This window comes from Leucoraja erinacea, chromosome 3 (genome assembly GCF_028641065.1).
Source record: "Leucoraja erinacea ecotype New England chromosome 3, Leri_hhj_1, whole genome shotgun sequence".
Classification (NCBI taxonomy): domain Eukaryota; kingdom Metazoa; phylum Chordata; class Chondrichthyes; order Rajiformes; family Rajidae; genus Leucoraja; species Leucoraja erinaceus.
Window position 1 is genome coordinate 101,199,646 of NC_073379.1, and position 24,182 is coordinate 101,223,827.

Genomic DNA, 24,182 nt, shown 5'->3' on the forward strand with positions numbered 1-24,182 from the left:
GTTTTGGTCCCCTAATTTGAGGAAGGACATTCTTGCTATTGAGGGAGTCCAGCGTAGGTTTACAAGGTTAATTCCCGGGATGGCGGGACTGTCATATGCTGAGAGAATGGAGTGACCGGGCTTGTATACTCTGGAATTTAGAAGGATGAGAAGGGATCTTATTGAAACATATAAGATTATTAAGGGTTTGGATATGCTAGAGGCAAGAAACATGTTCCCGATGTTGGGGGAGTCCAGAACCAGGGGCCGCAGTTTAAGAATAAGGGGTAAGGCATTTAGAACGGAGATGAGGAAACACTTTTTCACACGGAGAGTGGTGAGTCTGTGGAATTCTCTGCCTCAGAGAGCGATGGCCGGTTCTCTGGATACTTTCAAGAGAGAGCTAGATAGGGCTCTTAAAGATAGCGGAGTCAGGGGATATGGGGAGAAGGCAGGAACGGGGTACTGATCGTGGATGATCAGCCATGATCACATTGAATGGCGGTGCTGGCTCGAGGGACCGAATGGCCTACTCCTGCACCTATTGTCTATTATCTATTGTACATGCCGTCCAAGATTCCCCATCTAAACTAGTCCTGTTTACCCATGTTTGGCCTATATAAGTCTAAACCTTTAGGGGGTGTACACGTAAGGTCACTGGGTCATAGGGCTTTATGCACAGACTGCTCAATCCATCTGGAGGACATCCGTAACTTCTGGTGTATGTTATAAATGCTAAGGAGCTGATCGTGGACTTTGGGAGGGCACATCATCCGAGTACGTACACTCCATTGAGGATAAATGGGGATCCTGTGGATAGGGTGAGCTGTTTCAAATATCTGGGAGTCCACATCTCAGAGGATATGACATGGGCATCACACGCCTCAGCACTTGTGAGTAAGGCAAGGCAGCGCCTTTACCACCTCAGGCAATTGAGGAAATTCAGAGTGTCTCCGAGGATCCTCCAGTGATTCTACGCAGTGGCAGTGGAAAGCATCTTGTCCAGGAATATGACCACCTGGTTTGGGAATTGCTCTGCCCAGGACAAGAAGGCTCTGCAGAGAGTAGTGCATTCGGCCCGAACGCACTATGGGAACTTCACTCACCCCCCTGCAGAAACTATACATCAGGAGGTGCAACTCCAGAGCCAATAAAATCATGGGAGACCCCTTCCACCCCTGCAACGGACTGTTCCAGCTGCTACGGTCAGGCAAACGCCTCCGTTGTCATGCTGTGAGAACGGAGAGGTTGAGAAGAAGCTTCTTCCCAGAGGCCTGTAGGACTGTAAACTCCTATCTCACCAGGGACTAAATTTACTGAACCACTCTAATGCTTTTTTTTAATTGCCGTTTTTTTCCCCCTTTTTCCTTCCGCCCACAATATTTAATATGAAAAAGAATATGTGGTTCTGTTACATTCTGTTTGTAGTTTGTTTGGTTGTTTGTTTGTCTTTTTGCACAAAGTCCGCGAGCATTGCCACTTTTCATTTCACTGCACATCTCGTATGTGTATGTGACGAATAAACTTGACTTGACGACTTGACCTGTTGAAAACTGCCAAAATGTTGAATTTATGCTTTGTAAAAAAATTGTGGAAGTCGGGGTAAGTGTGAGAGACATGTACCCAACTTCAGAATTCCAAAAGTGAAGTGAAATAAAGGTAAAGGGAAGCGAGAGCTGAAGGGACAACAACAGCTAAAGTGCTTGGTGAACATTGGCCGTGCAGATAGCGGAACTGAAAATATTGGGAATTATCGCGTTTGCTCACTGCATTTCATCAACGGTAAGGCTTTATTTGTGGTTTTTCTTGATTCCTTTGGTATCTAAAAAGTCTCAGGTGATAAATCTGGCTGTAAATTTTGCTTCAGAGGCGTTTTCTTTTTGTAGGTAAAAACCCATGAGAACAATGGGCGATTTTAAAATTTTACAGCCAGATTTATCACTTCTGAAACTTTTTAGATGCCAAAAGAATCAAGAAAAAACACAAATAATGCCTTACTGTTGATGAAATGTAGTGAGCAAACGGCCAATGCTCGCCAAGCACTCTGGCTGTTGTTGTCCCTTCAACTCTCACTTCTATCTACCGTCATTTCTCCTCACTTGGAATTCTGAAGTAGGCTAAATGAAACTTACAAAATTCTTAAGGGGTTGGACAGGCTAGATGCAGGAAGATTATTCCCGGTGTTGGGGAAGTCCAGGACAAGGGGTCACAGTTTAAGGATAAAGGGGAAATCCTTTAGGACCGAAATGAGAAAAAAGCATTTTTCACACAGAGTGGTGATACTCTGGAACTCTCTGCCACAGAAGGTAGTTGAGGCCAGTTCATTGGCTGTAGTTAAGAGGGAAATAGATGTGGCCCTTGTGGCTAAAGGGATCAGGGGTATGGAGAGAAGGCTATATCATCCAAGGATACTGAGTTGGATGATCAGCCATGATCATATTGAATGGCGGTGCAGGCTCGAAGGGCCGAATGGCCTACTCCTGCACCTATTTTCTATTTCTATGTTTCTCTCACGCTTATCCCGATTTCCATAATTATTTACAGCGCAAAAATTGACAATTTGTTTACCTGCAGTTCATCGCATGTACTCCATTTGGCGTAAAGTAGCAACAGTGTGGGTCATGGGTCGCGACCGGACTGCCGTGCAACCTCCCTATACATTTTTATTTCCAGCATGTATTGGTAATTTAACCCAAGGTATATAATTATAACTCCCTAATTATATTGTCCATTGAATAATTGTACGTTTAAGTTAAATTTTATTTCATTGACAAGAATTGTTATATAACCCAATGGCATGGAAATAAATGGAAAGGTCGCATTTGCCTGTTTAATGACCCGAGCAACGCCGGGTAAAATTGTTGCTGGTGCAGACTGAAGCTACGCCTCCCTTCCCCTGTAGTAAAAGCCCGCGTCAAATGATTTTAACGAACGCATTGAATTTGCAACTCCTCCCATTGCTCAAGAACTCAAAGAAGAAAGACAGTTGTGTTCGGTGCTGAGTCACTGAATTGACAGGGCAAAGGAGAATGGCTCAGGAGTACGTGGACACCAAAATTCAGGCGGACAAAGTGGTTATTTTCATAAAAGAGTCTTGTCCTTACTGTGTACAGGTCCAGGATGTGCTGAACAAATATGATTTCAAACAAGGCAAGCTGGAGATCCACGACATTACCGGCCATGCCGACATGAAAGCGATCCAAGACTACTTTCACAATAAAACAGGAGCCAAGACGGTGAGTTCATTTCTTAAAACCCCCTTCTAAGAGATTTCCCTTTCTTTCTGGTATCAAACTTGGAATTATGTTTCTCGCCTTTATATGGTTAAATGTGTAAGCGTTGCCGAATACTTCACCAGGCCTTCACATTTCGTGGAGTCATTACTTAAAAATTATCAATTTCCATTGATGGGAGGCGGGAGTCCCGGGCAACAGCGGTTGTCATAGAACGGGAATCATCAGAGCCCGACCCTCGCCCTTCTAGTTTTATCTCCATGCCTCTAATCTCTTTCAGAAAGGATTTTTGTTTTCAACGCGTATTTTTTTTTTAAATAATGTGATGTCCCGAAGACAGAGGGAAAATACTGAGTGAAGGCACACGATATTGTTGGCGATAGACCCGATTTCCTTTAGCTTTTGGAGGAGCATCTGAGTTGGGTCGAAGTTCATCAGACTGAGGGAGGGAAAGCGGCGGCTCAGCAGCTGCCGGGGCCGGGTGGAGAGGGCGGGCTGCGGGCTCTCATTGCGCAGCTTCAACGCCGGCTCTCTCTGCAATGGGTGGGAGCCGAGGGGCAGGCAGGCAGGCATTGAATGGGCTCTCCCGTCCCGCTGTGCCCCCCTGAAGGCTTTAAATCCAATCCCGCTCACACTGAGTGAACCTCTCCAGCGTGGAGGCTGAACAGAAACGCTGACAGATAAATGAACATTTCCCAATCGGGCTCCTCCTTTTCCACACGTGAATCAGTGCTGGAAGTGACGCCACCGGTCCAAAATAAGCAGCTTTGCGGCGGCCTGGTGACCGATCAGCACTCACTGTCGCCCTCAGTGTTGGACGCGGCAGCGCCGGCTCGCCCTGTATTGGAGCCGAGGGGCTGGCACTGGCACTGGCGCTGGCACTGGCACTGGCACTGGCACTGGCACTGGCACTGGCACTGGCACTGGCACTGGCACAGGCACTGGCGCTGGCACTGGCACTGGCACTGGCATTGGCACTGGCACTGGCACTGGCGCTGGCACTGGCACTGGCACTGGCACTGGCACAGGCACTGCACAAGCACTGGCACTGGCACTGGATGGGTCGGTTCTACCATCACGCTGCAGCAACTGAAGGCTTTACATTGAAACACGTTCTCGGAGTGAATCATCATTCCTCGTCGTTGATGTATTTAGCAGAGTTGCTTTAAACAAATACTTCTCTGGCTCGGCATATTCATACGATGTATGGAGCGGTTGCGAAAGTTCACATTGGTTCTATGCATCCCATTTTCGCATCCACTCCCTGCATCGTCTGAAACAGTGAATGGGGCTTAATAGGAACCTGAGGGGTAATGGAACCACCTGGGAGAGGAAATAGTTGAAGCAGGTACTATTACAGCGTTTAAGAAACATTTAGACAGGTACATGAAATGGATGGGTTTAGTGGGATATGGACCAAATCCGGGCAGGTGGAAATTGTGTAGATGGGACATGTTGGTCGTTGTGGGCAAGTTAGTCTGAAGGGGCTGTTTCTATTCTCTAAGAGTATGACTCAAAAGTGTTTCTTCCCAGCTGTTATCAGGCAACTGAACTGTCCTCTCACAAACTAGAGAGCGATGGAGATGTTCGAACTATCTGTAATCGGACTTTACAGGCTTCAATTAAATGTTATGTTCTTTATCTTGCATCTGTACACTGGACGGATTTAATCATATATAGTCTTTCGCTGACTGACTGTAATAAACTAAACTAAAATTCAAAGGTACACAAAAAAGCTGGAGAAACTCAGCAGGAGCCGAAACATTGCCTATTCTCTTCACTCCATAGATGCTGCTGCACCCGTTGAGTTTCTCCAGCTTTTTTGTGTACCTTTGATTTTCTAGCATCTGCAGTTCCTTCTTAAACTCTTATAAACTCGTATAAACTAAAATTAATCTGTGGCATTTTTCTGGTCCTAAATTGGCATTTGGAATCTCCCTACCACTGTTTCCAAATACTTTATATGTCCATCACGGTTCTTTATGAAGTCTTTGACAGGATTTGGCATGGAATCGACCGTTTTTGAACAGTTTCTGAGCATTCTTTCATCTCCTTACCACAGCTGAATTATGTCATCTTCCTCTTGTGGCTGCAGCTGCCCGTCATCTTGGGCAATAGTGATGCAGCTTCGGGCCCTTGCTTGACAATTCTGAATATAGAAGCTTGGCTCAACGTTGGATCTCTCAATGTGAGCAATTTTAATACAAGATTATGAACATTGCTTCCTTGGAGAGATCCCCATTTTCTGAATTGCTTGACCAGTTCTTCTCGATACAATACAATATCATCCACCTGCTCCATCATTCCTATGCTCACCTGGATAAGTCGGGATGCACTGTGAGAGTCATGCTTTTTTTTACTTCTCCAGTGCTTTTAACATCATCCGGCCTGCGCTGCTAGGGACCAAACTGGCAACGATGCAGGTAGATGCTCCATTGGTGTCCTGGATCACCAACTACCTGAATGGATGACCCACAGTATGTCAGGCTACAGAACTGTGTCTCGGATTTTGTGGAGCGGTGTGGACTGAATCACCTGCAGCTCAACACCGACAAGACTCAGGAGATTGTGGTGGATTTTAGGAGGAGAGGAACACTCCTGTCTCCTGTCTCCATCTATGATGTGGATGCGCAGTCTCCATCTATCGTGGGACTGACATATGATGAAAGAATGAGTCGATTGGGCTTGTATTCACTGGAGTTTAGAAGGATGAGAGGGAATCTTATAGAAACAAAATTCTTAAAGGATTGGACAGGCTAGAAGCAGGAAAAATGTTCCTGATGTTGGGGGAAGTCCAGGACCATGGGTCAAAGTTTAAGAATAAGGGATAGGCCATTTAGGACTGAGATGAGAAAAAATGTCTTCACCCAGAGAGTTGTGAATCTGGAATTCTGTGCCACAGAGGCAGTGGAGGCCAATTCACTGGATGTTTCCAAGAGAGAGTTAGATATAGCTCCAGCTAAAGGAATCAAGGGATATAGGGGAAAAGCAGGAATGGGGTACTGACGTTAGATGGTCAGCCATGTACATATTGAATGGAGGTGCTGGCTCGAAGGGCCGAATGACCTACTCCTGCACCTATTTTTCTATGTTTCTAACTACCTCATCTGGCAGCTTGTTCTATACACCCACCACCCTTTGTGTGAAAATGTTACCCATCAGATTCCTATTTAATCTTTTCCCCTTCACCTTGAACCTATGTCCCCAAGTCCTCGGTTCCCCTACTCTGGGCAAGAGATTCTGTGCATCTACCCAATTTATTCCTCTCATGATTTTATACACTTCTATAAGATCATCCCATGGAATATTGACCCAACCTGCTCAACCTCTCCCTATAGCTCACACCCCCTAGTCCTGGCAAAATCCTCGTAAATCTTCTCTGAACCCTTTCAAGCTTAACAATATCTTTCCTATAACATGGTGCCCAGAACTGAACACAATACTCTAATGCGGTCTCACCAACGTCTTATACAACTGCAACATGACCTCCTAACTTCTATACTCTGACGGATGAAGGCCAATGTGCCAAAAGCCTTTTTGACCACTTTATCTACCTGCGAATCGACCTTCTAGGAACCATCCACTCCTAGATCCTTCTGCTCTACAACACTCTCCAGAGGCCTACCATTCACTGTGTAGGTCCTGCCCTTGTTCGACGTCCCAAAATGCAACACCTCACACTTCTCTGTATTAAATTCCATCAACCATTCCTCAGCCCACCTGGCCAATCGATCCAGATCCTGTTGCAATCTTTCACAACTATCTTCACCATCACACTCGTCACTTTAATTTAATGTCATATTTCATTTATCTTGTTGTGTTTTATGACTGTTGGCAGTCCAATTTCCCTCCTGGAATTAATAAAGTTCTATAGTATCTTAACCCCGGGTATAATTGCTGGTATAGACTAAAGCTATGTGCCTCCCTCCCCTGGAGTAGAAAGTCCACATCAAAAGTTTTTTTAAATAAACGCAGTGAATTTGCAACTCCACCCATTGCTCAAGAGCTCGAAAAAAAAGCCAGTTGTGTTTTGTGCTGAGTCACTGAATTGACAGGGAAACGGAGAATATCTAATACGTGGACACCAAAATCAGGGCGGACAAAGTGGTTCTTTTCATAAAAGTGTCTTGTCCTTACTGTGTACTGGCTCCGAATGTGCTGAACAAATATGATGATAAACAAGGCAAGCTAGAGATTAATGACAGTACGGGCCATGCCGACATGGGAGCGAGCCAAGACTACTTCCGTAATAAAACAGGAGCCAAGAGACGGCGAGTTCATTTCTTAAAACCACTTCTAAGAGACGGTTTCCTTTTTTCTGCTTTCAAATTTTTAAATGAAGCCGAATACTTTGCCAGGCCTTCAAATTTCTTATAAAGCAGACTAATTACTTAAAACGGTAAATTGCGAATTTCCATTGATGGGAGGCGGGAGTCCTGGGCAACAGTGATTGTCAATGAACAGGAGCAGGCACGGAAATCGCTATCAAAATATGCGGGGGACAGGTGGGACACAATTTCTTGGCGGCCGCGCGCGTATGCGCACACTCGCACACACACGCGCGAGTCTTCAGAGGCTCAATCCAGCACTAAATGCAGCTCAACTCTGCCTGTCTCACCGGGATAACCGGGACTGACAGGACTGACGGGCCACCAGCGCTGCTTCTCCGTGCTGGCTGTAAACCTGGACCATATTTCATGCAAGTCCAAGCAGGGCTGTAGGTTAACCTGGCGGGACAGGCAGAGTTGAGCTGGGTTCTCAGCGCTGGCTGTGGGTCTGGGGGCGCAGCTCCCGTCTGACTCCCGACCTCTCTGGCCACCCGGGCGTGGGGGGCACTGGCACATCTCCCTCCTCCAATCATTGTGCTGAATCATCATGTCCCCACTGTCTCGCGGAGAGTGGAGATTTTAAAATCCGGATGACAAAAACTTGGGGGGATCGTCCCCCACCTCTCAAACCAGAGGGGGGACGTGAGCCCCTGCCCCCCCCCATCCCCCAGGAATATCTGCCTTGAACAGCAGTAACCAGAGCCCGACATTCGCCCCTCTAGTTCTATTTCTTTCAGAAAGGATTTTGGTTTTCTACGCTATTTTAATATAATACGACGTCTCTAAGACAGGGAAAACAGTTGAGTGAAGGCACACGATATATATTACAGGCGGTTGATCTTGTTGGCGATCGACCTTTTGCTTTTGGAGGCACATTTGAGGTGGGTAGAAGTTCCTCAGAGGGTAAGCGCCGGCTCTGCAGTTGCCGGGGCCAGATGGGGCGGGCGGGCGGCGGGCTTTCATTGAGCAGCTCCAACGCTGGAAGTGGCAACGCCGGCTTTCTCTGCAACGGGAGCTGTGCAGCAGGCACTGGATGGGTTTCCCCTTGAATGCGTTAAATTCGGAGTGAATACCTCCCACTCTTTGATGTATTTGGCAGTGTTGCCTTAAAGTAATAGTTCAGCTCGGGATAACTCCATTCATACGATGTATGGAGTGGTTGCAAAAGTTCACATTGGTTCTATGTTGTCCCATTTTTCGCTTCCACTCCTTGCATCGCCTGAATGGAGTTATCCTCAGCCGGAGAAGTATTGGGAAACATAACTAGTGTGAACTAGTGTGAACATTCGCACCCATTCCACACACACAAGTAATTTACAGAGACCAATTAACCTACAAACCTGCAAGTCTGTGGGGTGTGGAAGGAAACGAACAGCCGGAGGAAACCCATGCAGTCATAGGAAGAACGTACAAACTCCACACATATACAGCACTTGAGGTCAGGATTTACCCGGGTCTTTAACACTGTGAGGCAGCAGCACTAGCAGCTGCACCACCGTGTCTATCCGACTACTGAATAGACCTCTTATAAGAATCTGAGAACATAGGTTTAAGGTGGGGTGCGGGTGGTGGGTTTAATAGGAAGCTGAGGAGTAATTTTTTTACACAAAGGGTGGTGGGTGTATGGAAGCAGCTGTGAGAGGAGGTAGTTGAGGCAGGTGTGATCACATAGAAACATAGAAAATAGGTGCAGGAGTAGGCCATTCGGCCCTTTGAGCCTGCACCGCCATTCAATATGATCAATATGATCATGGCTGATCATCCAACTCAGTATCCCGTACCTGCCTTCTCTCCATACCCCCTGATCCCTTTAGCCACAAGGGCCACTTCTAACTCCCTCTTAAACATAGCCAATGAACTGGCCTCAACTACCTTCTGTGGCAGAAAGTTCCACAGATTCACCACTCTCTGTGTAAAAAATGTTTTTTTCATCTCAGTCCTGAAAGATTTCCCCTTTATCCTTAAACTGTGACCCCTTGTTCTGGACTTCCCCAACATCGGGAACAATCTTCCTGCATCTAGCCTGTCCAACCCCTTAAGAATTGTGTAAGTTTCTATAAGAACCCCCCTCAATCTTCTGAATTCTAGATTCTAAATTCACAGTGTTTAAGAAACATTTCGACTGGTATATGAATAGGATAGGTTTAGGGGGATATGGGCTAAACGCGGCAGGTGGGATGAGTGTAGATGGAACATGTTGGTTGATGTGGGCAAGTTAGTCAGAAGGGTCTGTTTCCCTGCTCTATGAGTATTAAGTACTTTGGAATAAATATCCCCAGCAATCTGTCCTGGACCAGTCACATCGATGAAATGGCCAAGATAGCACACCAATGAGTTGTGGCCATAGCCCAGACCATCATGTAAACCAAGCACCCTTTCATTGACTCCCATCTACACTTCATGCTGCCTTGGTAAGGCCGCCAGCATAATCAAGCACCAGTTTCACCCCGGTTATTCCCTCTTCTTCCTCTCCCATCAGGCAAGAAAGATATACAGAAGTATGAAAATGCACACTTCCCAGCTGTTATCACGCAACTGAACTGTCCTCTCACCAACTAGAGAGCGGTCCTGGTCTCTGTTTTCCACAATGGAGATGTTCAAACTATCTTTAATGCATTATCGGACTTTACGGGCTTCCATTAAATGTTATGTTCTTTATCCTTCATCTGTACATGATGGACAGCTTGATTTAATCATATATAGTCTTTTGCTGACTGGATCGAATGTAACGGAAAGCTTTTCACTCTACCTCAGTACACATGCCTGTAATAAACTAAACTAAAACTCACCTGTGATCTTTTTCTGGGCCTAAATTGGCATTGGCAGTCATCCTACCACTGTTTCCAAATACTATTTCAATAGACAATAGGTGCAGGAGTAGGCCATTCGGCCCTTCGAGCCAGCATCGCCATTCAATGTGATCATGGCTGATCAAAAATAAAAGTGTTGCGTGGCTTCCCTTGCATAACACTACTGTTTAATACCTGTGGGTGTCAAGTTTCTCACTTTATTAACACCTTCTATTACAGTTCTGCATCCTTCATGACTTGCTCTGTTGAGACGTGCCATATATGAGACTTTGTTACTAATATGTTGCTAATGTCAAATAAAACTCCTAAATTAACCGGGTACGTTGTATTTTTGATAGATGTAACCTTCATGTTTACATGCAGAAGGACATTTGGAAACAGTGTTAACATTTGGTAACATTCGTTAAGTGCAAGCACTTGTAGAGACCTTTCAAACCCCGCATCTCACTTGGCAACTTCCTTCTGTGCTTTTATATTCATTTATAGGATTAGTCTTTGTCATGATTTGGCAGGGAATCGACCAGATTTTGCCAGTTTCTGATGATTCTTTCATCTCCTTGCCACAGCTGAATTATGTCATCTATTTGCAGCCGCAGCTGCCAGTCATCTTGGGCGATAGTAATGCTGTTTTGAACCCTTCCTAGACAATTCTAAATACAAAAGCTTGGCTCACCCCCATCAACTTAGCATCTCTCTGTGACTTTTGAACAATGTTAATGCAAGGTTATGAACATTGCCTCCTTGGAGAGACTGGCGTACGCAGAGATCGAACCCGGCGTTCGGAAGCCGCGATCACGTGACTCGGGAGGGGCTGCTTGTTTGCATCTTCCCTACTCTCAGTGGGAAAAGCTTGTCCACGTCAACTCTGTCTATCCCTCTCATCATTTTAAAGACCTCTATCAAGTCCCCCCTTAACCTTCTGCACTCCAAAGAATAAAGCCCTAACTTGTTCAACCTTTCTCTGTAACTTAGTTGCTGAAACCCAGGCAACATTCTAGTAAATCTCCTCTGTACTCTCTCTATTTTGTTGACATCCTTCCTATAATTAGGCGACCAAAATTGTACACCATACTCCAGAATTGGCCTCACCAATGCCTTGTACAATTTTAACATTACGTCTCCCATTCAGCCATTGTTGAATCCATCTTGCTACTCCACCATTAATACCCAACAATTGAACCTTCTTAACCAACCTTCCGTGAGGAACCTTGTCAAAGGCCTTACTGAAGTCCATATATACAACATCCACTGCTTTACCCTCATCAATTTCCCGAGTAACCTCTTCAAAAAATTCAAGAAGATTAGTCAAACATGACCTTCCAGGCACAAATCCATGTTGACTGTTCCTAATCAGACCCTGTTTATCCAGATGCTTATATATATTATCTCTAAGTATTCTTTCCATTAATTTGCCCACCACTGACGTCAAACTAACAGGTCTATAATTGCTAGATTTACTCTTAGACCCCTTTTTAAACAATGGAACAACATGCGCAGTACGCCAATCCTCCAGCACTATTCCCGTTTCTAATGACATTTGAAATATTTCTGTCATAGCCCCTGCTATTTCTACACTAACTTCCCTCAATGTCCTAGGGAATATCCTGTCCGGACCTGGAGACTTATCCACTTTTATATTTCTCAAAAGTGTCAGTACTTCTTCTTCTTTGAATCTCATAGTTTCCATAGCTACTCTACTTGTTTCCCTTACCTCACATAATTCAATATCCTTCTCCTTGATGAATACCGAAGAAAATAAATTGTTCAATATCTCCCCCATCTCTTTTGGCTCTGCAGATAGTTGTCCACTCTGACTCTCCAATGGATTCAATTTTATCCCTCGTTATATCCCTCGGCAAAGAGTAGGAGTAAACGGGTCCTTTTCACAATGGCAGGCAGTGACTAGTGGGGTATCGCAAGGCTCAGTGCTGGGACCCCAGCTATTTACAATATATATTAATGATCTGGATGAGGGAATTGAAGGCAATATCTCCAAGTTTGCGGATGACACTAAGCTGGGGGGCAGTGTTAGCTGTGAGGAGGATGCTAGGAGACTGCAAGGTGACTTGGATAGGCTGGGTGAGTGGGCAAATGTTTGGCAGATGCAGTATAATGTGGATAAATGTGAGGTTATCCATTTTGGTGGCAAAAAACGGGAAAGCAGACTATTATCTAAATGGTGGCCGATTGGGAAAGGGGGAAATGCAGCGAGACCTGGGTGTCATGGTACACCAGTCATTGAAGGTAGGCATGCAGTGCAGCATGCAGTAAAGAAAGCGAATGGTATGTTAGCTTTCATTGCAAAAGGATTTGAGTATAGGAGCAGGGAGGTTCTACTGCAGTTGTACAGGGTCTTGGTGAGACCACACCTGGAGTATTGCGTACAGTTTTGGTCTCCAAATCTGAGGAAGGACATTATTGCCATAGAGGGAGTGCAGAGACGGTTCACCAGACTGATTCCTGGGATGTCAGGACTGTCTTATGAAGAAAGACTGGATAGACTTGGTTTATACTCTCTAGAATTTAGAAGATTGAGAGGGGATCTTATAGAAACTTACAAAATTCTTAAGGGGTTGGACAGGCTAGATGCAGGAAGATTGTTCCCGATGTTAGGGAAGTCCAGGACAAGGGGTCACAGCTTAAGGATAAGGGGGAAATCCTTTAAAACCGAGATGAGAAGAACTTTTTTTTCACACAGAGAGTGGTGAATCTCTGGAACTCTCTGCCACAGAGGGTAGTTGAGGCCAGTTCATTGGCTATATTTAAGAGGGAGTTAGATGTGGCCCTTGTGGCTAAGGGGATCAGGGGGTATGGAGAGAAGGCAGGTACGGGATACTGAGTTGGATGATCAGCCATGATCATATTGAATGGCGGTGCAGGCTCGAAGGGCCGAATGGCCTACTCCTGCACCTAATTTCTATGTTTCTATGTTTCTATGTTATCCTTTTGCTATTAATATAGCTGTAGAAACCCTTTGGATTTACTTTCACCTTACTTGCCAAAGCAACCTCATATCTTCTTTTAGCTTTTCTAATTTCTTTCTTAAGATTATTTTTACATTCTTTATACTCCTCAAGTACCTCATTTACTCCATGCTGCCTATAATTATTGTAGATCTCTCTCTTTTTCCAAATCAAGTGTCCAATTTTCCATGAAAACCAGGGCTCTTTCAAACTTTTACTATTTCCTTTCAACCGAACAGGGACATAAAGATTCTGTGCTCTTAAAATTTCACCTTTAAATGTCCTCTATTTCTCTTCCACATCTTTCCCATAAAACAAACTGTCCCAATTTACTCCTTTTAAATCCTTTCGCATCTCCTCAAAGTTAGCCTTTCTCCAATCAAAAATCTCAACCCTAGGTCCAGTTCTGACCCTCTCCATAATTACATTGAAACGAATTTTACAAATTAGTTTACTACAATATGTCTTAACAATAAACAATGCCAAAAAGCAGACTCAAGAATTGTAAATCAATAATGTCAGAACTTTGATCCAGGGCATTCAAAATCAAGCATTGTCAGGATTGTTTGAGATGAAGATATCACAAGCCATTTGTCAACTGACAGAAAAATAGCCCAGACATTCTCATTTAATGCTAATACTTGCTGTGATACTCTAAGTAGAAGTGCAGGAAAAGCTGTAGGTAAATCTAGGTCATTGCTTTTGCTGGATATTCCAGATAGCTGCATTAGCAAATTACACTGGGATTCCCATTTTGAATGCCAGCCAAAATGGGGAAAAAAAGCAAAATTCTGCTTTATGGGAAATATCCATCTAATATTGTGAAATTATGGCTAAAGAGGCTCATATAAGTTGTACCGTTCCTTTAATCACTGATGTTGATCAGTATCTAGACAGTCATTTATTTCCAGTTATTACTATTTTATCAGCATTAGTAATTGTACTGATGTGGACAATATTGTGTGTCTGCTCAATAAAATAGCCAAAATATAATTGAGGATGTATTTATTTGGTAAATTGTGAATTGTCCTCTCTGATGGAATTGGAATATTTTCATTTGATTCTAGGTACCTCGTGTGTTCATTGGGACTGAATGTGTGGGAGGTGGTTCAGACGTTAAGCAACTGCACGACAATGCTGTGCTGAAAGACAAGCTGATTGCCATTGGTGCCATATAGTCCCAGGTAAGATGAGTGACTAAAATTTCCAATGGTCTAAATTTCCAATTTCAAATAATGTGGTAGCCCATGAGGGCCTGCCTATATTTATCTCCATGGTGGTCAGGAAGTTTGGAAATCTGGTGCATGTGCGTTGGCTAATCACATTTCAAACTTGTTCACAGTTGATTTTCTGCAATAATTATGACTGCATTCAGGGAGCTTGCACTCTCTGGAGTCCGGTGGTAAACCGCAAACTCCATGCAGGTGATTAGTAGCATGTTGGCAAATTTGCTCACTGATCTGTGGCCTGGTACAGAAAAATAAACCCAACTGCGATTACTGGAATTCTGAAATAGATCCAGAAAATACTGTAAATATCCCACATGTCAAACAGCATCCATAGAAAGGAAGCTAACATTTCAGTCAGATTCTTCATCAGATGGGACAAAAAAAAGTTGTTGAGAGGGTAATCGAGGGGTGGGTAGAACAAAAGGACTATCTCGAGGATGAGGTCATGGTCACCATTGGGATAAACTGTTGATGAAGTAGTCTGGTGGTTGCTATGGGGATAAGCTGTTGATCAAGTAGTCTGGTGGTTGCTATTGGGGATAAGCTGTTATAACCATATAACAATGACAGCACAGAAACAGGCCATCCCTGCCCTTCTAGTCCATGCCGAACACTTATTCTCCCCTAGTCCCATCTACTTGCACTCAGACCATAACCCTTCATTCCTTTCCCATCCATATACCTATCCAATTTAGTTTTAAATGATAAAATCGAACCTGCCTCCACCACTTCCACTGGAAGCTCATTCCACACAGCCACCACTCTCTGAGTAAAGAAGTTCCCCCTCATGTTACCCATAAACTTCTGCCGCTTAATTCTCAAATAATTTCCTCTTATTTGAATCTTCCCTACTCTCAATGGGAAAAAGCTTATCCACGTCAACTCTGTCTATCCCTCTCATCATTTTAAAGACCTCTATCAAGTCTCCCCTTAACCTTCTGCGCTCCAAAGAATAAAGACCTAACTTGTTTAACCTTTCTCTGTAACTTAGTTGCTGAAACCCAGGCAACATTCTAGTAAATCTCCTCTGTACTCTCTCTATTTTGTTGACATCTTTCCTATAATTTAGCTACCAAAATTGTACACCATACTCCAGAATTGGCCTCACCAATACCTTGTACAATTTTAACATTACATCCCAACTTCTATCTGTTGATGAAGTAGTCTGGTGGGCAGGTTAATGTGGGCAGTTCAGAAGACACAAACAAAGGGATATGGAAGGTGCTGTAGGTCAAATGATTGAACAGAGAAAAATTGAGTTGATATTACAGGTGTTAGACCAATAGCAGAACTGGATAGCGGGCAAGTTATCCCATCAAGTTCAATATTAAATGCGGAAGCCTGAAATGTGCCTGCAGTAAATGAAGTGCTGTTCCTCAAGTTTACATTGGGAACGTTTGTCTTGAGGTAGAATCCCCTTTGAGTTTTCTAAGGGGAATCTTCATTTTTCCCAACTCTCTCATCTGCTCATCATTCTCCTCTAACCATTCCCCTTCTTATAGCTCTCCTCTGTTTAACCACTAGCAATGCCACACTGAAATTGATAAGTGCAGAGAGTGGAAACCTAAAATAAAAGTGGAAATTTCTGTACTCACTGGCAGATATGCCACACTTATTCCTTTACCTGTTTCTCTCTCATTATCCTGCGATCCAAATGTTCCTTCCAGGTGAAACAGCAATGCACTTGCACTTCTACTAGTCTGGTAACCGGATTTGGCGCCCACAAATTGCTCTCCACTGCAAATTGGTTGACCACTTAGAAACATAGAAATTCGGTGCAGGAGTAGGCCATTCGGCCTTTCCAGCCTGCACCGCCGTTCAATATGATCATGGCTGATCATCCAACTCAGTATCCTGTACCTGCCTTCTCTCCATACCCCCTGATCCCTTTAGCCACAAGGGCCACATCTAACTCCCTCTTAAATATAGCCAATGAACTGGCCTCATCTACCTTCTGTGGCAGAGAATTCCACAGATTCACCACTCTCTGTGTGAAAAATGGTTTTCTCATCTCAATCCTAAAAGACTTCCCCCTTATCCTTAAACTGTGACCCCTAGTTCTGGACTTCCCCAACATCGGGAACAATCTTCCTGCATCTAGTCTGTCCAACCCCTTAAGAATTTTGTAAGTTTCTATAAGATACCCCCCCTCAATCTTCTAAATTCTAGCGAGTACACTTTGCCCAGCATCTTTGTTTTGTCCCATTTTAGGATTTGATTGTGACCATTCCTTACTTTTCCCTTTATATTTAAAAATTAATAGAATTATGATCATTGGTCCCAAGTGTTCCCCCACTTGCCCATTCGCTTATTTCCAAAGGTGTTGATTGTAGCCCTCTTGCAGGACTATCAACATATTGCTTCACCAGCATCTTGTGCTACTGCTACACAGCTTCTCAACTTCTTTACTCAATGCCCTTACTGATGAAAGTATACAGCGGCCTCCATAATGTTTGGGACAAAGACCCATCATTTATTTGTTTGCCTCTGTACTCGTCAATTTGAGTTTTTTAATATAAATAATCACATGTAGTTAAAGTGCACGTTGTCAAATTTTAATAAAGGCCATTTTTATACATTTTGGTTTCATCATGTAGAAATTACAGCAGCGTTTATACATAGTCCCCCCTATTTCAGGGCACCATAGTGTTTGGGACACAGCAATGTCATGTAAATGAAAGTAGTCATGTTTCGTATATTGTTGCATATCCTTTGCATGCAATGACTGCTTTTAGTCTTCGATTCATGGACATCACCAGTTGCTGGGTGTCTTCTCTGGTGATGCTCTGCCAGGCCTGTATTGCAACCATCTTTACCTTATGCTTGTTTTGGGGGCTAGTCCCCTTCAGTTTTCTCTTCAGCATATAAAAGGCATGCTCAATTGGGTTCAGATCGGGTGATTGACTTGGCCACTCAAGAATTGACCTTTTTTAGCTTTGAAAAACTCCTTTGTTGCTTTAGCAGTATGTTTGGTATCATTGTCTTGCTGTAGAATGAACTGCCGGCCAATGAGTTTGAAGTTGAGCAGATAGGATGTGTCTATACACTTCAGAATTCATTATGCTACCACCATCAGCAGTTGTATCATCAATGAAGATAAGTGAGCCAGTACATTCAGCAGCCATACATGCCCAGACCATAACACCCCCACCACCACCGTGTTTCACAGATGAGGTGGCATGCTTTGGATCTTGGACAGTTCCTTCTCTCCTCCATACTTTGCTCTTGCCATCACTCCGATATAAGTTAATCTTCATCTCATCTGTCTACAAGACCTTTTTCCAGAACTGTAGTTGCTCTTTTAAGTACTTCTTGGCAAACTGTAACCTGGCCATCCTATTTTGTGGCTAACCAGTGGTTTGCATCTTGCAGTGTAGCCTCTGTATTTCTGTTCATGAAGTCTTCTGCGGACAGTGGTCATTGACAAATCCACACCTGACTCCTGAAGAGTGTTTCTGATCTGTCGGACAGGTGTTTGGGGATTTTTCTTTATTATACAGAGAATTCTTCTGTCATAACTGTGGAGGTCTTCCTTGGCCTGCCAGAACCTTTACAATTAATAATCTTCTTAACGATGTCCCAAACAGTTGATTTTGGTAAGCCTAAGGTTTGGCTGATGTCTCTAACAGTTTTATTCTTGTTTCTCAGTCTCATAATGGCTTCTTTGACTTTCATTGGCACAACTTTGGTCCTCATGTTGATAAACAGCAATAAAAGCTTCCAAAGGTGATGGAAAGACTGGAGGAAAGACTAGGTGCTGCGAGCTCTCTTATACCTGCATTAAGGAGACACACCTGAGCAATTACAAACACCTGTGAAGCCATGTGTCCCAAACATTATGGTGCCCTGAACTGGGGGGGGGGGCATGTATAAACACAGCTGTAATTTCAACATGGTGAAACCAAAATGTATAAAAATACCCTTTAATAAAATCTGACTGTGCAGTTTAACCACATGTGATCTTTTTTCTATTACGAATCTCAAAATGTAGAGTACAGGGGCAAATAAATAAATGATGGGTCTTTGTCCCAAACATTATGGGGGGCGCTGTACCTTACCAGTATGTCAAAAGCCTTCTTCTACACTATTTCCATCTTTGATGCCACTTTCAGAGAATTATGTACTTACAGCATACTCCTATGTCCTTCTGTTCTGCAACACTCCGTAGGCCTCTACCATTCACCATGAAGGTCCTCCCCTGGTTTGACATGCTAAAATGCAACAGCTCAAGCTTCTCTGCATTAAGCTCTATTTGCCATTCCTCAGCTCACTTGCCCAACTGACCACTATAATTCTTGATACTCATCTCCGATGTCTACAATACCACTTATTTTACTGTCGTCTGCAAACTTACTAATCCTGCCTTGTATATTCTCTTCCAAATTATTTATATAGATGACAAACAACAATTGGCCCAACACCAATCCTGAACCATAACACGAATTACAAACTCCAAGCCAAAAGCAAACCTACTAGCACCCTCTGCTCCCTACCTTCAAGCCAATTAGCTAGCTCTCCATGGAATCCATGTGATCCATCCTTCCTGAGTAACTTACTAATCAAAGGCCTTGATGAAGTGCATATACACTTTGTACCGCCCCGCTCTCATCGACCTTCTTGGTTACTTGTAGAATCACATTTGTGGGACACAAATGCTCTCATGCGCAATTCTGTACAGACTATCCATAATCAACTCCTTTCTTTCCAAATGCAGGAATATCTTATCCCTTAGATTCCCCGCAAGTAAAGGGCCTGTCCCACTTTCACGACTTAATTCTTTCATCCCGACCATTTTTTTACTCGTGGACATTTTTTATCGGGCTGGAAAAAACGTCCCCACTTACCTGATGCCACGATTACCTACGGCTGGCATAATGAGCTGCTACGATATATCTACGAACTCCACAGGACTCGTTACGAACATTCTGCGAGTTTGAATCAGGGAAAAACTCGGGAGAATTTGAGAATTCGCTCGTGAAAGTGGAACAGGCCCTTAACTCAGTTACTACAGATGTCAGCTTTGCTGGTCTATGGTTCACAGGTATCTCTTTGCAGCCTTCCTGTCTTCTGAATCCTCACCCTTGGCTCACCATGATGCATATATCTCAACGCAGGCTCCTGCAATTTATTCTCTAGCTTTCCATAGTATTCTTGGATGCATGAAGAAAGACTGGATAGACTCAGCTTGTACTCGCTAGAATTTAGAAGATTGAGGGGGGATCTTATAGAAACTTACAAAATTCTTAAGGGGTTGGACAGGCTAGATGCAGGAAGATTATTCCCGATGTTGGGGTAGTCCAGAACTAGGGGTCAGAGTTTAAGGATAAGAGGGAAGTCTTTTAGGACCGAGATGAGAAAAACGTTTTTCAAACAGAGAGTGGTGAATCTGTGGAATTCTCTGCCACAGAAGGTAGTTGAGGCCAGATCATTGGCTATATTTAAGAAGGAGTTAGATGTGGCCCTTGTGGCTAAAGGGATCAGGGGGTATGGAGAGAAGGCAGGGACGGGATACTGAGTTGGATGATTAGCCATGATCATATTGAATGGCTGTGTAGGCACGAAGGGCCAAATGGCCTACTCCTGCACCTATTTTCTATGTTTCTATGTCGATCTGATCAGGGTCCGGAGATTTATCTACCTTCATCTGTTTTCAGTTTGCGGATCTCACAGGGTTGGTGGTGTCGTGGAGAGCGAAGATGGTTGTTTAATGCTGCAGCACGATATAGTCAAATGGAAAGTTGGGCAGTGTTGGCCGATGCTATTTAGATTAGTTTAGTTACAGCGTGGAAACAGACCCTTCAGCCCACAGACGCCGCACCGACCAGCGATCCCCGCACATTGATACTATCCTACACACACTGGGGACAATTTACACATACACCAAGCCAATTAACCTACAAACCTGTACGTCTTTGGAATTGTGGGAGGAAACCGCAGATCTCGGAGAACACCCTCGCGGTCACGGGGGGAACGTACAAACTCCATATAGACAGTGCCCGTAGTCAGGATCGAACCCGGGGCTCCGGCACTGTAAGGCAGCAATTCTACCACTGCCCCACCGCCATTCCTGACAAATGTGAGGAGATACATTTTGCGAAGCCAAATAGGAGAAGACGTGTACAGTAAATTGTAGGGTGCTAATGAATATTAATGAACTGAGTGACCTAGGTGTTCATGTCCATTGTTCTCAGGAATTGGTTACACAGGTAGACTGAGGGGTGAATGACAGGAGTATATAAAATTATAAGAGGTGTAGAAAGCGTAGTTAGTCAGATTATTTTGTAATATTATCATAAACAAGAGGCCATGGCTTTTAAGGTGAGAGGAATGAATTTCAAAAGGGGTTTGAGGAAAAAGTTTTTTTTTACACACAGAGTAGGTGCTTAAATGGGCAACCGATATTCTAAGTGTTTAAGAAGGAACTGCAGATGCTGGAAAATCGAAGGTAGACAAAAATGCTGGAGAAACTCAGCGGGTGCAGCAGCACCTATGGAGCGAAGGAGACAGGCAACGTTTCGGCCTGAAACGTTACCTATCTCCTTCGCTCCATAGATGCTGCTGCACCCGCTGAGTTCATCCAGCATTTTTGTCTACAACCGATATTCTAAGATCTTTAACATTAGCAAGTAGAATGTAATTCAATCCCAGTGCCCATAGTAATCACTACTAGTATAATCCTCATGTCTCATCTCTGCTCTCTTGCCATTAATGTGTTTCTAGTTTTTCTGAAAAAGGTTTATTCTGCCCTGGTTCAAACACTTCCTAAAGCAAAGCACTCTACACTCCAAATGTATTCTGAACCTTTTTCTCACTGCTGATAACATTTATTGGAAATTACATGTTGCAGATACCCTTAGAATAGAAAATAGCCTTTCCTTGTGCTCTAATCTAATGACTTCCTATGTTAATTAAAAGCGGAAAATGCTGTACATACATCAAAGACAATAATCAAAGAATACTTTGAACCTGTGACTCCAATGTGGATAGACATAAAAAGCTGGGGTAACTCAGTGGGACAGGCAGCATCTCTGGAGAGAAGGAATGGGTGAAGTTTCAGGTCGAGACCCTTCTTCAGATGTTTTAATATATTATTCCTTTTGTGGTCTTCCAAAGAAGTACACTTGAAACATTAATATGTTTAAAAAAAATGTCAATAGATTAATCTGTGCAGTTCCTTTTTTAATTGATGCTGTTAATGAATCCAATGACAGCAGAAATGTGTTTGTTTTACTGCAACATTCTCTGATGAAAGGGATGCAATAATGCATAAAATATATGGAGAAAATAGAGCCATGTGCTCATGTGGCATGCCAGCTTAAGGTGGACTTGAGATTAGTCCCACTTCTCGATTCTTAGTCCATAGCTCTTGTAAATTATGATTCTTCAGGTTTATGTTTCATCCAGATGATTTTAAATGTTCTGATTTTCTCCTGGACTGTGAGTTCCAGATTTCTACCTTTTAATTCCTGCCTAACCATATCTTTGAACCAATTAACTTTGTATCCCTTAGTTACTGTCCTCCCTAATTAGAGAAATAAGATATTTTCTATGACCTTCTTTGAGTCCTATAATATCGTAATCCAGTTCATTCTCTCCTCTATTAGGAAAAAAATGTATTGCCAGCCATACATCCTCAACTCCATAACTATGATTCACCAACCCTAGCGACATCCGTAAATCCCCTCTACATTGTCTCCAGCCATCACATTTGTCCTAGAGTGGTGAAACCGTACTGTGTGCAGTACATGAGCTATGGACAACATTTAAGTTCAAACACCACTATTATAATATGGGCTGACTTAATCTAATTTATAATGCATTTGAGGACATTCTGTAGTTGATAATTGATGTGTGTGTGTGTGTGTGTGTGTGTGTGTGAGGGGGTGTGTGTGTGTGTGTGTGTGTGTGTGTGTGGTGTGGGTGAGGGGGGGGGGGGGGGGGGGGTTGAGGAAGAGAGAGCCCTCCAGCCTTGATAAAATTATGTAATACACTGGATAAAAATTGTTCCAGGGAGAGCCGCAGGTGACATCCTCCTTGCTGTATCTGACATTCAATCTTCCATTTTGTATCATCAGAGTCAGAGATGAGCAGCAGGTCACATGTGTGCACATTTGACATTCTACTGTCCCAATGAAACACAATGGACAGATGCCCCTTAATAGTGAAAGCAAAACCCATTCATTTGAATCTGATTGTCAACCTGGACTTAAAAAATGGGTGCAGGCTGGTGGGCTGTTTGTTTTACTTTATTTTTAATTAGATTTTAGTAGTTCCAGCAATTTTTAAGCAAACCTATTACTTTGTATCTAAATTAATCAATTTATCTGAGCTATCAGCAAAGTATCAGGCCAATCTGTGGAGAGACCTGAGTATCTGCCACCCAAAGCATAGTGTTTAAGAAGGAACTGCAGATGCTGGAAAATCGAAGGTACACAAAAATGCTGGTGAAACTCAGCGGGTGCAGCAGCATCTATGGAGCGAAGGAAATAGGCAACGTTTCGGCCCGAAACATTGCCTATTTCCTTCGCTCCATAGATGCTGCTGCACCCGCTGAGTTTCACCAGCATTTTTGTGTACCCAAAGCCTAGTTATTGCTTACAGCCTACTTGATTATGGAAAGGCTGAGTTCAATTGCAACCACAGATCCAAACATGGCAAGTGTAGCTAAGGGTAAACTAATGGCTAAAGCAAAGAGTCAAATGCCAGTGGCAGGCACATTTAGCACGATCGTGTACATTGTAAATTTGATTACTACAACTCTAAGGAATGTTATAGTTTAATACAATATCCAACACTGTCAGTTTTCAAGAGGAGGAAACTAGTTCCTGACAATTGTTGTCAGGACTAATTTATAAGCAGCATATGGTATAATGGCAACTGGATGAACTACGTCTCTTATCAACCATAGTACCTGACTTAATCATTAGTTAAAATGGGATATGTTTATTATGTGCATTGTTGCTTATTTCAACATAGCAAATGTGAAGTCCTACCAGCAAGATAATAAGTATGTCAAATATAGTTCTTCACATTTGAAAGGCAGGGCCCATAAATTCATCATGGAAATAAGATTTAGAGTTGTCTTAAAGTTGGGTGGGTTGTATTCCAGGACATGATTGTGCTTGTCCAAGAGTTTCAAGCTTTCGGAAAAACAAACAATGTGCAGGAACAAAATGGGAATGTTCAGAGTCGGGGGTTTCGTCCAAGCATCAAATCGTCAATGGGGGTTCAGGGATTCCGTTGACTTCAGTTTTGTTTTTCTACGATAGCGCAAGGTTTTCTAACTGTCCAATCTTTCAGTCTCAATAGGTATCCAAGGACAGTTCAAGAAACCATTACATGAGAATACAACGAGATCTCCCAGAGTGAATGTGATGCCTGTATTCAGTCAATTCCTGCAAGTAAGAACTTGATGGCCATCTATGACTTTCCACAAAAGCTTCTTCTTCATCTGCATGTGAATACAATAAAGAAGAATGGAATTAACAATGCGCTGTCATAGGACTTATTTTGATATTCTTTTTCTGAGGATCTGTCTGGTTTAATAGAGCTTCCATTGCATAATTTTAATGACACATAGTCCTAACTACATGAAAATCAGTTCACTTAAGTTACATTCGTACATAAGAAACACACTATT

The 24,182-nt window shown here is 43.3% G+C and overlaps 2 protein-coding genes across 2 annotated transcripts in view; one reads left to right on the forward strand and one right to left on the reverse strand.

The window, feature by feature from the left end:
- Positions 1-2,911: 2,911 nt before the first annotated feature.
- Positions 2,912-24,031, forward strand: glrx (glutaredoxin (thioltransferase)). The gene is made up of 3 exons (XM_055633322.1): positions 2,912-3,215; positions 14,381-14,497; positions 23,843-24,031. Exons 1-2 carry the CDS (start codon positions 3,009-3,011, stop codon positions 14,489-14,491), a joined length of 318 nt encoding a protein of 105 aa, XP_055489297.1. The 5' UTR covers positions 2,912-3,008; the 3' UTR covers positions 14,492-14,497; positions 23,843-24,031.
- rhobtb3 (Rho related BTB domain containing 3) overlaps positions 23,470-24,182 on the reverse strand; it is an 87,533-nt gene continuing 86,820 nt past the window's right edge. Inside the window, exon 12 of the mRNA XM_055633317.1 lies at positions 23,470-23,993. Within this exon, the coding sequence (XP_055489292.1) occupies positions 23,878-23,993 (116 nt within the window). The 3' untranslated portion in view covers positions 23,470-23,877. The remainder of the gene's footprint in view (positions 23,994-24,182) is intronic.